This window comes from Danio rerio, chromosome 15, assembly GCF_049306965.1.
Source record: "Danio rerio strain Tuebingen ecotype United States chromosome 15, GRCz12tu, whole genome shotgun sequence".
Taxonomy (NCBI): domain Eukaryota; kingdom Metazoa; phylum Chordata; class Actinopteri; order Cypriniformes; family Danionidae; genus Danio; species Danio rerio.
In genome coordinates, this window is record NC_133190.1 from 45,327,501 (window position 1) to 45,345,107 (window position 17,607).

Sequence of the window (17,607 nt, forward strand, 5' to 3'; positions counted from 1 at the left end):
TGTGCAGATGAAAGGTGCTGGAAGAAAAAGGTCATTCACAATCAGAGCCCAGAGGGGAAGCCAGTCTTTACGTCTCCGTCAATCACGGACGCTCTAGAAAATACTGTTGAAGTCATTTTTTGAGGTGCTCAGAGTCACTCGCTGGCTGATTGTCAAGAATTGTCATTTATAAAACAGACGTCTGGAAGAACGACGTGCTGATTTGATGTGATTTGAGGGGAATGAGGAGTAGCAGCAAAACAAAAACCGTCTTGATTTAAAGGCACTGTGGAATTAAAAAATAACATTTTAGATATTACTATCGGTATTTTTGAATTTAAGAGCCCCTATTATACATTAAAAAGGGTCATATTTTGGTTTTGGGGGTCTCCAACAACAAGCTGATATGCATGCACGGTCAAAAAACACTTTCATCGTCTTATAATATGGATTTATTTTTGCCTAGTTATCCCAGCGACTCCCATATGATTCGTTTAGTGATTCATTTGTTCCCAGACCTCTCCTTATTGTGAAGCTAATCTGCGCTGATTGGACCGATGACAGTCTGTTGCAATTGGTCGACAGCGTTCAGCGCAACAATATTAAAGTAGTCAGAGTGCAGAGTGAATGTGAGCATACCTGCCAACACCCCGGAAGTCTCCCATGTTTCAGACCCATCTCCCGCCACCCTCCCATTTTGTTATTTATCCTGGAAAACTCCCATGTGTACTGTTCTAATTGAAAGTTCACATCTTGCCATGTACTGATACAATTACCGTATGTGTACGTGCTCCGCCCCTTTTGCAGAGGACACATGGAGAAGTGACCTGTGCGAACTTGCGAAGCGCAGGCATCCTAGAATGGATAAAAAATATCAGGTTTTCACGGTATTGTGATTTCTGCCGTAAAATCTGTTCTTTTTAAATGTCTGGGTTAAAAACTAAAACTTGCTCCCCCTTTGAACACAATATATTATATTTTGAGAAACTTTTTAAATATTTTGGAGCAGTAACAGGATGTCTACAGGTTTCATTAAGTCAAATGTAAGACTTTAAAAGACGTTTTTAACACCATTTTAAGACTATAGTAAATTAAATTTCAGACGAGACTAAACCTTAAAGATTTTTTTTATGACCAAGTTAAAACCTTAAAAAAACATTAAAAACTAATGTTACTGTAAGGAAGATAATTAAACCATATTAATAAGTAGACAGAGTTAATAAATAAACGTTTCTTATAACTTTTATTGAAATATAGTTCTAGTGATTGGATGGGTGTTGGCCTGACTGGGTATAGCTTTACGTGGAAAATTAAGACCAAAATGAGTTAAAACCTACAACACAAAATTTCAGTGGATTTAAGACTTTTTAAGGCCTATAATTTGGTTTTTGAAATTAAAGACAGTTTAAGACTTTTTAAGAACCTGCAGACACCTTGTCCGGCTAAATAATTCAAATGAATCTTTGACTTCTGCTGTCATTATTTGTTTTAAAAACACAGATTCCTTTACTATTTAAAACGACATCTTTGGAGATCTTTTCTACTGAAGATACTGTCGTCCTTAAATAAAAAATCTTACATAAACCTTGGGGAACGGTATAGTAGAAAAATTTGGCGATTTCAAAATCTTGATTTTTCCAAACTGCGGTATACCTCGAACACGGTTATCATCCCATGCCTAATATCTAACAGACAGTTTTTGGTCTTTTAAGTCTATTATTTGTTCTCAGGTGTATTATTTTGTCAGTGTTATTTTGTTACGTTTTATAATTGTCTTTAATTATGTTATGTGTTGCACGCTGTTTGTCTTTGTTTACCAAATTGCTTAACGTTGTCTTTATTTCCTTTTGTTTACGTGTTGTATTTTAAACCTGTTTATTATTGTCCTTCGTAGTTTATTAAATTTGATAATCAAAGACACGAGTCTGTGTATAATAACACAATTTACATTTATATGAATTTATGTTTACATTTTTTTTATCAAAAATATTCATAATATTATTACAATAATAATCATGAGGCTGTGATTTATATAATTAAATCATTTTATTGTTAATGTACAGTGAAACCGATGAATCTATGGTGAGGTAAGTGACGTTATAAAGTACACTGTCGTTCCATTTGAAGAAGTACCCAACTCGTTCTTTCAAGTCTGAACTTGGCAAGTCTAAACTTCCAAAGATGCTAGTCCGGACTTTGTATGGAGAAACAGCCATTTGCTTTTTATTTGATACTGTTATAAAAACTAAATGCTATTGGCCGTTTTTTTTTATTTATTTATTTTTTTTACAAGAGGAGGAGCTAATTTTAGTCCCACCTTGTCTTCATGTTTCAGTTCAGCTCAAACGTCAGTAGGGATGAGCGATACCAATATTTTTGTTTCCCATCCGATACCAAGTATTTCAAGACAAGTATTATTGATATTGATACCAATACTTAAATAAATTTTCTTATAGTGATTTAAAAAAAAAAAATGTTTATCACCTTTATTATTTTTATTGTTATTATTATTATTATTATTATTATTATTATTATTATTATTATTTTTATTATTATTATTATTATTATTATTATTATTAAATAAAACACAAGACACATGATTCCTTTTTACATTTATTAAAATTACAGAACTATAATTGGCTAAATAGCACTATATATAATGAAAAATAATACACTGCACAAGCCTTGTTTAAATAAAAAAACATAATAAAATAGGAAAATCTCTCCTGTGCTTCTATCTGTGTGTTCATATGGACATATATCAGATTTGATTCTAATATAAACTGGCTGTCTGTTTTGAACTCGACTTGACTTTTTGTATAAAAATAATTCACTGGGTGTGTGTGGCGTCTGTACTACTGTACCGTGAGCTAACGCTGACCTATTAGCAGAAGAATATTATAGTTCCCATTCTTGTTCCTATTTAGGTAAATATTTGTATAATATGCAGAGCTACAATTATTGAGATATTCTAAAATCTCTGATCACTCAGTAAGAAAAAACCCCAGAAAAGATTGATATTTTTACTTAAGGATCGATCCTTTTGATACATTCCCAGGGATGAAAATATCGATATCTTAGGATCGATTTGCCCATTCCTAAACGTCAGTCCAGATGATCTAGTCAGACTGATTGTTATATCCAGTGAACTAGGGGTGGCAAGTCGGAGCACTCACTCACAGCGTGATCTCCTGGACTCTGCTCTTGTTGAGGAAATTCCAAATTGAACCAAAACAATCTGTTACGATTGGCTTAAGATTGGCAAGCAAAATTCGTGACATTGCAACCTGCAGAACCTGGGAATTCAAAAAACACACACATTCCGTGCTGGACCAGGTTTGTTTGATTTGTTTTAGTTATTTGCAGAGCCTGGTTGGTGATTTCTGGGTGGATCATTTGCCCTGAGACCCATTATCTATCTTCTATAAAGAGCCCAACATGTGGCCTGAGTGGGGAGCTGAATTAGCTGGACCCTGCTGCCTGTCACTTAAGTCATTTTGTTTCAGTTCAGATCATGAGCTCAGTTCACTATCATCATGCATACATCAGGTAGAATTCACTATCATGCATATGTTGGTAAAATCAGCACAATCTAGAGGCCTTTGCCTTTCATATAAGCCTGATACCAAATGATCAACTTGAAGTCAAGTTATTATTTGTTGTTCCTAAAACTTGAAAAGGCGACAAGACTCTTGTCAGGTAGTGTTTATTCAGCAGTGCATCTTTTTAGGTCAAATGTGTTTTCTGAGAGGTTTGACTTCCAGCTTGTGTTGAAGTATGCGTGTCTGCTCTGCCCTAAAGCAGATTTCACATTATTCATTTGCTTTATTCTGTCTGTAGCTGTTCTGTTATGTAGATTAAAGGTCATTTAAGGATTAGAGACGTCATGACCGAAAAATCCATTAACTGTTTTTGTGTTGAGCAAAAAAAGAAAAACCTCTGCAATGCTGAAAGAGATTATGTGACTGACAGATGACTTGTGTCTTGGAGAAATAATTGTTTCAGTTGCAGCTTTTTGCTGCTGTCCTCGTGAGGTTTAGACATGAGTCTCATTTGTTTCCACTGTGACCTCTAAGCTGATTTTAGGAGAAATATCTGGTCTTGAATGAAGCATGATTTAAACTCTACAGTTAACTAATTATATTTTTAAAAATCATATTTGATTTTTGATGTGTTTTTAGACGACAGTGTTAGATGTTAATTTAATAGTAATAATAATTAATGATTCCTTACATTTATAAAGCTCTTTTTTGGGCATTCAAAGTGCTTTACGGATTGGGGGAATCTCCTCATCCACCAATTTGATGTAATTTTGACATCAAGGTAGTTTAGATGCATTGTAGAGATACAAAGTCCAATGTAAATTTGAAATTTGTAATGAAGCTTTTAGATGATTTAGAAATTTCATATAAACTAATCTTACCAAAGTACATTTGACTCCACTTTTGCTGTCCATTAAAAATCCATTATGAGTTTAAAAATATTTTAATGTACATTACTTTGGGAAGAACATAGCTTTATTTTTCCCCCCTTTTAGCACTTTGTGTTGCAGATGATTTTCAGATTGAGCATCATTTCAGCTTCTCTTTGACCAAAGTCATTTTTATTATTCTTTATTTGTTTGAACATACAGTGCATCCGAAAAGTATTCATGGCGCTTCCCTTTTTCCATATATTTTTTTTTTCATCGGAGAAGGGCCTGAGTCAGGGAGGTGATCAATAACCCGATGGTCACTCTGTCTGAGCTCCAGCATTCTTCTGTGGAGAGAGGAGAACCTTACAGAAGGACAACCATCTGTGCTGCAATCCACCAATCAGACCTGTATGGTAGAGTGGCCAGACGAATTTGCCAAAAGGCATCTGAAGGACTCTCAGACCATAAGAAGCTAAATTCTCTGTTCTGCTGAGACTCAAATTGAACTCTTTGGAGTGAATGCCAGGTGTTACATTTGGAGAAAACCAGGCACCGCTCATCACCAGGCTAATAGCATCTCCACCGTGAAGCATGGTGATGGCAGCATCATACTGTGGGGATGTTTTTCAGCAGCAGGAACTGGAAGACTAGTCAAGATAGAGGGAAAGATGAATGCAGCAATGTACAGAGACATCCTGAATGAAAACCTGCGTCAGAGTGCTTCAGACCTCCGACTGGGGAGACGGTTCATCTTTCAGCAGGACAATGACTAAAGCACACCGCCAAAATATCAATGGAGTGGCTTCACAACTCTGTGAATGTCCTTGAGGGGCCCAGCCAGAGCCCAGACCTAAATCCTATTGAACATCTCTGGAGAGATCTGAAAATGGCTGTACACCATCACTTCCCATCCAACTTGATAGAGCTTGAGAGGTAATGCAAAGAGGAATGAGCAAAAATTCCCAAGAACAGGTGTGCCAAGCTTGTGGCATCATATTCAAAAAGACTTGAGGCTGTAATTGCTGCCAAAGGTGCATCAACAAAGTATTGAGCAAAGGCTGTGAATACTGATGTACATGTTATTTTTCAGCTTTTTTATTTTTAATAAATTTGCAACAATTTAAAAAACTCTTTTTTTCACATTGTCGTTATGAGGTATTGTGTGAACAAATTTTGAGAAAATGAATGAATTGAATCCATTTTGGAATAAGACTGTAACATAAAAAAAATGTGGAAAAAGTGAATCGCTATGAATACTTTCCAGATCCACTGTACATGGAACACATGTATAGGCATACGTTGCAATGTGGAATTGTGCTCTTTTAGAAGTTCAGTTTCCCATGGGAAAGAATGACTAGGAGTAATAAATGACAGAAAACGGTCAAACTTCTTTCTCTACAAACAAGTGTGTTCATGACTATACAGACAAAGTAGGATAATGTGATAAGAAAACATCCGTTTGCAACATCAAGCAACTTAACCAGCCGTTTTTATCTTCTAAAAATCAATGGAAGTGAATGGGACTGGAAGTCTTAAGCCATTTATTTTGAATGTGGTATATTCCAAACTGATAATGTCCAGCATGCAGGATTTTCTGACTTAGAGAAACTTGTTTAAAGGGCCATGAAACCCCCTTGTTTCAGCAGTGTGTTTTCACACCTCTACTTTGGAAAAAGTGAGAAAAGTGGGCGTGTCCAGCTCTGTTTAGGGGGGAGTGTCGGAGGAAGAAAAGAGGCATGGTGTGGGAGTGTCTATTTGGACGCGCTGATTTTCAGAGTCAAAACACACACACACACACACACACATAGGGGACAATGTGACTGTGTTTACATGGACGTCTGTAGTCGAATTATTTGCCAAATTATTAAATGGTGGACTTTAACTGCAGTTTGGCTCTTTCATTCAGGGAATTCATTCATGCCCCTCGCGACACACGAGATATTTGATTGGAGGAACTGCTCTAAGCGTGTATTATTCATGCAATGTTTGATACCGCACGGCGAATGAGAAAAAAAACCCTCAGCATTTCCCAGAAACTTAGATGCACTCAACAGGTGGTGTCAGAAAGCCGCGTGTGTTATTCCGTCACTAAATGCGGTGAAAATCCTACACAAAGTTAAAGTTTGGTTGTGGTGCTAACATGTTTGCATTCGGTGCAATAGTTAACTTAGTTCGATACGAACAAACTAAATAAACAAAGAGCACTAGTCGCTCACTTACCAAATCTGTAGAGACAGGACAATCACCAGCAACTAGAGCCGCGTCTTTATTAAGAGGAGACTACAAGCGAATCCGGATCTCAGCGTTTGCAGATGAGAACAGCTCTCAGGTAAACAATAATCCTCCTTAGACACGTAAGTTATTGTTGTCGAGCGTCGCGTACACTGTTAATCCACACGTGACTCCAGATAAGCTCTCACAGAGAGAAAATGAAAACAAAACTTAACTGCAGCAAACTTTAAAAGCAACACTTCACGCTTGTTTTGCCAACACAACGTGGCGTCTCTGTCGTCTAAACACTATGACAGTAATAAATATTAATGAAGTTGCACAATAGAGCGCGCTGATTGGTTTGAACCAAGCCTTACTTATGCATCAATGCATCACACTGTAAGACGTAATAAGACACACTCAGGCACAGACGCCCAGTCTGCACGCTGGAATACACGCTATTATGTCATGACCGTGACGCAGCTTCAAAAATTCGTTTCAAACAGGAAGTACGAATTTGCTTGAAATAACGCAAAAACAACCAATTTACACTTTTTAGTGAAATATAGGTGTCCTAATAGTGTTTTAGCAGTGTGGGACACATATACGACTGTCAACAGCTCAAAAAATGTGTTTTGGTGTTTCGTGACCCTTTAAGCTTTTATCAGCAGCAGGGTGGATTACTGTAATGGACTCCTGACCGGCCTTCCTAATAAAGACCAGAAAATCAGAACCAGAAATTCAGAGAACTTCACACCTGTCCTCAGGTCTTTACACTGGCTCTCAGTTACATTCAGAAAAGATTTTAAAGTATTATTTCTTGTCTATAAATCACTAAATGGCCTGGGACCACATTAGATTACAGATATGCTCACTGAATACAAATCTAACAGATCCCTCAGATCATTAGGATCAAATAAACTAGAAATTCCAAGAGTTCAGTCAAAGCAGTGTGAATCGGCCTTCAGCGACTAACAGCGCCCCCTACTGCTGGAATCAGCTTCCAGAAATGATCAGATGTGCTCCAACATTAGGCACATTCAAGTCAAGACTGAAAACACATCTGTTAGCTGTGCCTTTACTGAATGAGCACTGTGCTGCGTCTGTCAGATCGCACGATTATGCCATTCATTCTTTTAAAACCTGTTTTTAATCATTTTTATTCTGCTGTTTTTATTCTTGTTTCTTTTATTCCTGTTTATGTAAGTCACTTTGAATTACCATTGTGTATGAAATGTGCTATATAAATAAACTTGCCTTGCCTTGTGTTTAACTGGGTTTTTCTGTGTGTGCAGGTGGGATTTTCGAGACGCTCGAGAATGAACCGATTAGCGTGGAGGAACTTGCCTTCAAATTCGCTGTGACCAACATTAACAGAAACAGGACTTTAATGCCCAACACGACCCTGACCTACGACATCCAGAGAATCAACCTTTTTGACAGCTTCGAGGCCTCCAGACGAGGTTTGATGCTTCCCTTTTTAGAACTCTTACACTTTTTATTCACAGCACAAATGAATCACTTCATGCATTTCTTTGAACTCAAAAATGACTTGGACTTTTGACAGCAAGTTTTACCATTTGAGTTAAAGTATTTTTGCAGAGGAAAACATGATTTTAAAATTTTCCAAATCTGCTCTAATCCACTTGGTGTCACAACACAAAGCCCGTGTGATAAGCAAAGTGTGGAACGAAAAGACACAGCAAACATGTGTGCATGTGTGTCTGTTTGCAGGTATCTGTCTGTGTCTCCGTGCCTTAGACAAACTGCCAGTCTCTGTTCAGGGTCAGGTGGTTCACTGAAATTGGTGGTCTTCTTTTTAATGTGTGGTTACAGTATTGCTAGAAAAGTATAAAACCAAGCCATGGACATCTAAACTTTGAATGTGTCTGGATAATCCCGCAGCTCTTTAATAATGATGTGCAACTCTCCTTTCTCTCTGCAAAATCTAAGCAGGGGCGGACTGGCCATCTGGCAATTCTGGCAAATGCCAGAAGGGCTGGACCAATTTTTAAATGTGGGCCGGTCAGTTTTTTTTTTTTTTAAATATGTATTGTTTTTAAGTGCAGACAGCTTTTATCTCTTGCTAGATGTGATATTATGATGATGGTAATAATAATAATAATAATAATAATAATAAATGTTAAGCATTTGGCCCAATCGGCAACTGCCGCCTGGTTTCAAGATGGGCCGACCCAATCCAAGGTGCAAAAATGTCATATTATTTCATCATCTTTACACCAAAATAAATAGTGAATGTGCGTGTCTGTGGGTGGGGCTGTGTCAGTGCGGTAATGTGGGCTGATGTGGCAACAGTGCCAGGGCTGAATTTTTGTCCCAGTCCGCCCTTGAATCTAAGGATGGGATGTACTCAATATTTACACTTTCATCTTTTATTGTTTTGTGAATTATTTCGCAATGGATTAAAGAGTTCATATTATACATTAAAAAAGGGTCATATTTTGGTTATATGGGTCTCCAGCAACATACTGATCTGCATGCAAGGTAAAAAAACACTTTCATGGTCTTATAACATGCATTTGTTTTTACCTAATTATCCCAGCGACTCCCATATGAATCGTTCAGTGATTTATTTGTTGCCAAACCCCTCCGTAGCGTAAAGCTAATCTGCGCTGATTGGACCGATGACAGCCTGTTGTGATTGGTAGACAGTGTTCAGCGCGAGACAGTAGCCCCTTTCACACAGTGATACTGGTAAATATCTGGAAAATTTCCGGAACGACTTTACCGGTATTTTCAAAAAAGCGCTGTTCCCACAGGCGAGGACATTGCGGAAATTTTCCGGAAAAGAGCATTCACACATTCATTCCAAAATACCGGGAAATTCTGACATCATTCACCACAAATGGGCTTTAAACGGCTGCGCTTGTATTTGTAAACATTTGACTAAATTACAGACTCTGTGGATGATCAATATTGTGAACAACTTTCGCAGGATCACTTTCGCATGTCGAGATCATAATATGTGTGTGTGCAGGCGCTCACAGGCTGTTTCACAGGCACATGCAAAGCTTGAAGGTAAACAAACAACGGCTTATCATAAGCATCTCATCGATGATTATTTACACAGTTGGCATTAAGATGAACATATAAATGTGATCTGACTAACTTCTAGCAGCTAAATGTGTCTGGAAAAATATTCAAAGGCTTTTATTCTCACAAACCGCGCGGACGTAAATGCATCTGACTGTTGTGATTGGCTAAAGCAGACGTCTCACGTCAGCACGTTCTAGACGTGCACGCGCTTATTATGGCAATCTTCCTTCTACATTCACACAGCGCAGCATTCCGGCAAATTGCCGGTAATCTTACAACTTCTCTTTCCGGAAAATAGCCAGAACGAATTTACCGGTATTTTCAAAAAGGGCCTGTTCACACATACAACCTTTCCGGAAAATTGCCGGCAATTTTCCGGAAAGGTCTGTATGTGTGAAAGGGGCTAGTAAAATGCTCAGCGTGGTTTGTCAAGCCCTCGGGTCGCTTCAGTAGTTGGAAGGGGTATGGGTACAAAAATTGAATTGGGATTGGGCCTTACACTGATAGTGCACTGAAATAAGAACATTATATCATCATTTCCTCATCCTCCACTTGTTTTACTAGATATTTTGAAGAATGCTAATTGAAGGACACTCAAACAATTATGCTGTTTGTTCAAACTACTTATTTAAAATGAGCTGAAACAACACAATTCTTGAGTTTTGGGGGGAGAACTTAATTGTTTGATGTTCAATCCACTTAATTTGAAAACCAATAAGTTAACTTAATTCTTATTTCGTCCCAACACAAATCAGTCGTGTGGAAGCCAGCAGTGAAAGCTGTTGCACTGAAAAAAATGCTATGGAAGTCATTGGCTAGTGAATGTCAACATTCATCAATTTATATTCTTTTGTGATCAACAGATGAAAGAAACTTAATCCGGTTTGGGACTAGTGGAGGATGAAGAAAGATGACAGAAAGTTTTTTTGGGTGAACTATCCTTTTTTATTAGCGCTGGACAATATATTGCAAAATGATCATTATCGTGATAATTTCGAGTGTATGCAATATATGCTTCAAAGACATGCGTGATTTATTTTATGCATTGGTTGTTTATCTAAATTTGACCAATCAGATGGAGCCTTACTTAGTTGCTGTTCTGCTATTGGTTGGAGCGTCTTAAAGGAGAACTCGGAGTTGAAAATAAGACAAAACTTACTCAAGTAAACTTACTCAACAGTGTTATTCAGACACCTTACCACCAAAAGCAGTGTAGTCAAACACCAGCATATTGCTCCATTCTTAACTATGACACACATTCAGTATTAATCCACACTGCAGGAAAAGCTGAACTATTCTGAACCTTGACCACTAAACGTGTGTAGGAACAGTAACGACAATCGGCAGTGGAACGCGAGCTCACAAACGCATTTAAAGGTTCAGGACACACTGGAGAACTTTTTTTTTATATTAACAGATTTGTGTGTGTTGAGCATCAGTTAAGACAATGTTAGCACCTGTCAGCTTTAATTGTGGGGAAAACTGGATAATTTTGAGCTTTTGTCAGCTGATTTCTGCTTCCGGGTTTAAAATGATTTTTGGGGCGGGATCAAAATCGGCGATGTAGCGCAGTACTGCAAGTGCAATGATGACGCGTCGGTTTTCTCATTATTATTCATAGCGGAGTTTTCTTATCCTATGAGAAGAGCCGGCTGCTTAATTATTCATGAGACCTGCCAGACCTGCCAGAGTCAAGCCCGAGCTGAGACACGGACCCAAGCACACAGTTTTTAGCCGTTCATGAAGGCTCATATGCGTTTGTTTCCATGATCCACGGGGTTTGTTGCATGTTTTCCCCCGCGATCTTGTCAGGGCAGATCATACAGCAAAGCTGTGTGTGTGCTGCTAGCATTTTTGTCGGGAGAGCAGCACGAGAATTAGAGAATGGCGGACGCTCTCTTTTATCAGGAGTTCGTTCACATTCAGACACATCGCCGTGCTGCTGTGTTTGCCTAAATCCTCCAGATTACCAGCAGGGCTAATGGTTAAAATAGACAGGTCAGGAGACCTGCTGCACTGAGTCTGCTGGATACGGGGATTGAGGGAGAATCCTCATTTATAGGGTTTACATGAACACACTTATCTTTATAATGATATAAATTGTGGTTATGTGTATATGAAATTACGAATAACAAATGTAGCAGGGCACTAAAGCACTGTTCATTTCTTTGCATTTTAACTTTGTAAACTATAAACTCATGCGTCTCCTCACGGTTGGTCTCATATTGTGAGCCGACTGACTACAACAGTTGTTCGCTCACGTTCTCCCCTGCTGGCCACGCCCAATCCTGCCCGATTGCTCGCGGAGCTCCACGCCCATTAATCATGCATCTTTTGAAAAAATTTTTGAAGTAGACTTTAACCGAAAGGGGGGGGTGTCATGGCCCTTTAAATCTGTAAACACAGTGGCACGCGGCGCATTTCAGCGTGACTTTAGACGTGATATGAGAATATAAAGAGTTAACCACATAGAGTGCAAGCGGTTACAAGTAACAAAACAAAATTAAATACATCATTAGCAAGCTGGAGAAAACAAGGAGACAACCTTTTAGTTACAGTTATGAAATGTGTCACGGCCCAGGTCTGATTTCATTAATGATCTTTCATTTTGGAGCTTTTCTCCCTTCTCAGCTGTAACTTAGATCATTTCTATTTGCAGTCATTGCTGTGGCACCTCTTGCGTGAAGTGTTATATGTTCCCAGGGCTTACCTGTACTCTGCTTTGCCCAACGATCACATCCCCAGCCAGGGGGTTGTAGCGCTTACCAGCGCTTCTCCTCACCTGCAGCAGGCTGCCTATGTGCCTAATAAATTGGCCTTATTTTGCACGCACCCCTGCTGTATTGTCTGTCTATTCATCTGACAAGTCTCATACATCAGTAGTCTTTTCTGATCCTTCCTTTGACAAACGACTGAACCACCTATTGTAAGCGTGTAGATTGCTGAATCACTTCTTTCCCTCACACTTCCAATGATATCCAGGTCAGCACAGCGTCTTCATGACTCATGATGACTTCAGGATCTGTTTGTCTTTGCTGCTGTGTTAGTGGGCGGGGCTGCAGGTTTAAATTTTCCCGAGTTTGCATGTGCAACAATTGGGCGGAGCTTATGTTTTGAAGCCACGTCACGCCGAAACTGCTAAAGACTCGTTATTCATTGTAATTCATTGTAATCGTGATTCATTGTAATCACTATAAGTCGACTTATAGTGATTCATTGTAATCACTATAAGTCGACTTTTTTTTTAGATGAATCAATAGTTTTAAAAACTGTCCACTTTCAGATTTAACTCTCAGCTGGATATTTCACTTCACTTAGAGCTACATGGAAGGTCATTTTCAAAAACCCACAATAGGGGCTCTTTATTTAATAAGCGTCGGACTCTGTCTAAAAGGTTTGTGTGCAGGCAGTATGATAAATTTGCTAGATTTGAAAACAAAAAAACATACATTTGAAAATTTCAGACTTTAGTCAGACCTTCGGTATTAGTATTAAGAAATAAGTCCTGTGATGTGATGCTTATTAAAGGTGCTGTCTGTAAGTTTTTGACTCTTCTAAAGCATAAAAATACCATAATATGTTTGCAGATATTTCAGAAACATGCTAAGTGAACATTCTTGTTTATCTGAAAAACAATACTGAAGTCAGTGATTCTGCTTTGAAAATGTGCGTTACGTGCTGGAACGCTGTCTTTGTTTTGGTTCTTTTAACCTGCCTAATGCCAGTTTAGCCAATTGCATTTCGGCACCCAGGGTTGCCTTGTTGAAAAACTGCCTATTTCATTCATTCTGTCAGGATGGCTCTCAAAGCATGTGTCTGTAACCCCGCGGGTCCTAAGCCACCCAACCCGCTCCGAGCTGGGATCGAACCGACAACCTTCCGCATGGGAGTTGGTTGCTCAAACAAGGAGGCCAAAGACCATGGCCTCTAGAGTATGTCGCTAGAGCACCTTTAGAGGTCAGAGGAGTGAGGTTAACCTGCACAGCACACACTAGCTGGCCTCTGTTACACTCACCCCCCTAAACCTCACTCCCATCTGGGTCATGGCACCAATGTAATCCCGCCGGTCCTACGCCGCCCAACCCGCTCCGAGCTGGGATTGAACCGGCGACTTTGCGCATGGGAGTCGGTTGCTCTAACAAGGAGGCCAAAGACCATGGCCTCTAGCGTCTGTCGCTAGAGCACCTTTAGAGGTCAGAGGAGTGAGGTTTACCTGCACAGCACACACTAGCTGGCTTCTGTTACACTCACCCCCCTAAACCTTACTCCCATCTGGGTCATGGCACCAATGTAACCCCGCCAGTCCTACGCCGCCCAACCCGCTCCGAGCTGGGATCAAACCGGCGACCTTCCGCATGGGAGTCAGTTGCTCTAACAAGGAGGCCAAGGACCATGGCCTCTAGTGCTGTCGCTAGAGCACCTTTAGAGGTCAGAGGATTGAGGTTTACCTGCACAGAACACACTACCTGGCCCCTGTTACATGTCCATGACCAAAATGCGGCCTCCAGGAGACAGTAGCAGTCTCCGAAATGAGACGCAGATTCAGAGTTCCACATTAGAGCTGTAATCAGGCCATAAAAGTTAGGCCAGACAGAATTCGACCCCGAAGCCCGAACCCGTTTATAGCGTGACATTATTCAAATTTGCACGCGCACACAGCTCTTTTGCCTTTTTTCAAGAATGAGTCGTTTATACGTGTTTTCGCATAATTTATTCATAACAAACATATCGGCCACTTAGAAGTTGGAACAAAGAAATAAAATAAGTCTCTGTAACATCGTATCTCAGCACTCTAAATGAGCCTGGTACACTTAGCCTTTACATTGGCCAATGCAACAATAAAAATAAGTCTTTCCTAACAAATTAAATTTAAATAATTTCTAAATTATGACGGTTATTTGGCAATAACCAAATTAAGATAATGGCTCTGTGGGATTTGTTCTGCCACTTCTCTTTACAATCTGGCCTTAACGTGACGGTGAAGCTGAAAATTAAAATAACAACATTAGCCTATTTACCCTGTCTACATTATGCATTTATGGTTTAATTAATATCCTATCCCTGAAAATCCTTTACTCACCAAGATTAGGCTACGTGTTTTTGTGGAGGAACATTATTGAATCTACTGTAAATGGCTTTAGCACAGTCCCTGCGCACTGATGGTGCGTCCAGCAGCACTAAACACCCTTTTACTGCTGCTACTGGCCGAGATGCATAGTACTGATGTGGTAATTCTGCAAGTTTTGGGTAGGATTGTTTTTTCATCTTCCACCAGCCAAGAACATCCATTTCATTTTCCATGACAGCAGTTTTAATGTAGCGAGTGACCTCGTCATCTTCCCTGTCAGCTTGCTGTACATTGCTGTTTAGCGCTCTACTGTAATACGGAGTGTATGCGCGACTGCCGAAATACCTTGGCGGCTAGAATGACCACTGTTTTTGAATTGGGTATATGGCGAGCTAGTGTTGTTCCCAATCTGATAAACTTTCGATGAGCTGTTATTCTGAGTTTTTTTCTATTTTATACGGTTCCTTTTACAGCATCGATGTTGTAATGTAATTAAAATACAATCAGTTAAATAGACTTTGGCAAAAGGCTTGAGTTGCTTGAGTAGGCTTGAGTTGCTCAAGCGTAAAACGAGGCAAAAAGCCGTTTACCCATCAGAATCTGCAGGTTAGCGCAGAAGCTCCATTGAATATACTGGGGTAAAATAAATGCTCATACTATAAAGACATGGCGGGGAAAATGTATATTAATGCAGAGCTTCTTGTACAATATGAGACCCACTTTATATCGGATATCACTCAGCCAGTGGAGATCGCTGAGTTTTAAAGAAAACAGACCTTAAACGCGCCGATTTTGTAATAGCATTCAGTTCACCAGAATCGGTTAACCCAGGTTACTGGCAAATTAAAAGTCCTATTAGCATGCTTCGACATATACCCTATTGGCTGTTGGCCTGACCGCAGTTAAAATTCGCTCTTTTTGGGCCCTATCATACACCCGGCGCAATGTGGCGCAAGGCGCGGCGCAATACTTGTTTGCTAGTTTCAGCTTGGCGCAAAAGTCATTTTGAGGTGTTGCACTACGCTGTTTAAATAGCAAATGCATTAGCGCTCATATGTGCGCCCATAGGCGTTCTGGTCTAAAAAGGAAGGCGTTCTGAGGCGGACCGCTGGCGCGTCGCTATTTTGAGAAACTATAATAGATTTTTCATTAGACCAAAACAAACCCGGTCTAAACTCCGGCGCCTCGCTTACACACTGCTTCATAGCCTACACACAAGATGTAGAGCAATAGGCAAATATCTTTACATATGAAAAAATGTAAATATTAAGGATATATAGGATATAATAAGAATAGATATAGGATATAAATATAAAGGATTAAAATATTACAAAACATATTATTTTCTAGCCTACATAAATATGAAAAATCACTGCTTTTATGTCTTCTTCATCTCGGGAGGCTTTTTCAGTTCATTCATAACAATTTGCTTTTGTATAATGTTATTATTATTAGCAGTATTATTTATTATATCCATATTTATATTTGTTTTATTAAAAACAAGCTTAGATTTGCCCACCTGTCAGGTTTTAGACCATATGGGGCACAGCATGTGTTTTAGGATATAACTCAGGTTTTTGAGCACATTTTGTTATTATTGTTCATTTATTCATTTGCTGGAAATTAGAACTAAATTTAGAAATATATAAAAACAAATATTTGTGCTTAACAAACGCAATTAATTATTTATAGACTAATTGATGTCTGTGCATAAAGGTTTCCCTATCCACAAGAGTGAAAGTGAAAGTAGATCGATTATCTCTCATTCTTGAGTGGTAGATGCTCTGTTTTACAGTTTTCTGTTTAAAAAACTGTTAACTGTTTGCTAGTGAAATGCTCAGTTTTTCCACTTACTTTACGTCCTGTAAATAGCAAATGCGCTTATGGCGCGATGTAGCTGGCTCTTAAAGGGAATGGGAGATGAGACTCTGATTGGTTTATTCTCAAAACACAGCTATAACTCATTAAGAAAATAAACTCAACCCTTTTAGACCATGCGCCACAGCGCAATGCGGATTTTCCCGTCCTTAAATTAGCAAAAATTCATTCTGACACGCCCTGAAAGCGTTTGCGCCCTGCGCTTTGCGCATGAACCTTCAACTGGAGCCCTTTAACTTCTCCGTCATCATTTGTTTCACCTTTGCAGATAGATTTTAATCAAAGGATTTGATTACTTTCTTGCGCTAATCGAAATGCATCACATGTTCATTTACCGCACAAGCCTAAGCCCGGCCTGACCCCCGTCTAAAATGATAGAACTTAAGCCAGAACCTGTCGGGTCCTGTTCTTCGAGTTCGGCTAAAGATCTTCGGCTCTATTCCACATGAGGTGACTATTAATTAGCAAATAATATAAATATTACAAGTGTAAACATTAGTTGAGAAGGTTACATTGTAACCCTGTGTCCTAACAACATGCTACATGACAAGATTTGTTTGCACCAGACAAAACACGACATAAGTTTGAGGTGATCATCATTGTCAGTTTCTGCTGTTCACCTGTGAGAAATCGAAGCCGTTTCATATATACAGTATTAATTTCCGGTGTTGATTAGAACAAAAACTTCTTTTAGTTTGGAGAATATTTCTTCTGTCGTGTGCCATTGCTTTTATATAGAAAACTATTTAAATCAGCCTTTAGGCTCAATCGTTATGCTGCGTTCACACCAGTTGTAAAACGCGCGTCAAGCGCGAGTGATTTACATGTTAATTTAATGCAAACGCGCGAATAGACATCCTGCGGCGCAATACGCGTGAATGGCGCGGCGCGAATGACGAGAATTGCGCGGTGCGCATGGCGCGAATGGTGTGGCGCAAATTGAGCGTTTTGCGCATTTGACGCGCTCAATGCGCGTTTCGCGCGAATCACTCGCGTTCGA

The 17,607-nt window shown here is 39.3% G+C and overlaps 1 protein-coding gene across 10 annotated transcripts in view; it reads left to right on the plus strand.

The window, feature by feature from the left end:
• grik1b (glutamate receptor, ionotropic, kainate 1b) overlaps nt 1-17,607 on the plus strand; it is an 88,854-nt gene that overhangs the window by 22,785 nt on the left and 48,462 nt on the right. For all 10 annotated transcript variants that reach the window (XR_012391067.1, XR_012391068.1, XR_012391070.1 and 7 more), the window contains one exon: nt 7,900-8,067. Coding sequence is in view for 6 of the 10 variants with exons in the window: in XM_684948.10 (XP_690040.5) it covers nt 7,900-8,067 (168 nt within the window). In the remaining 4 variants the exon portion in view is untranslated. The remainder of the gene's footprint in view (nt 1-7,899; nt 8,068-17,607) is intronic.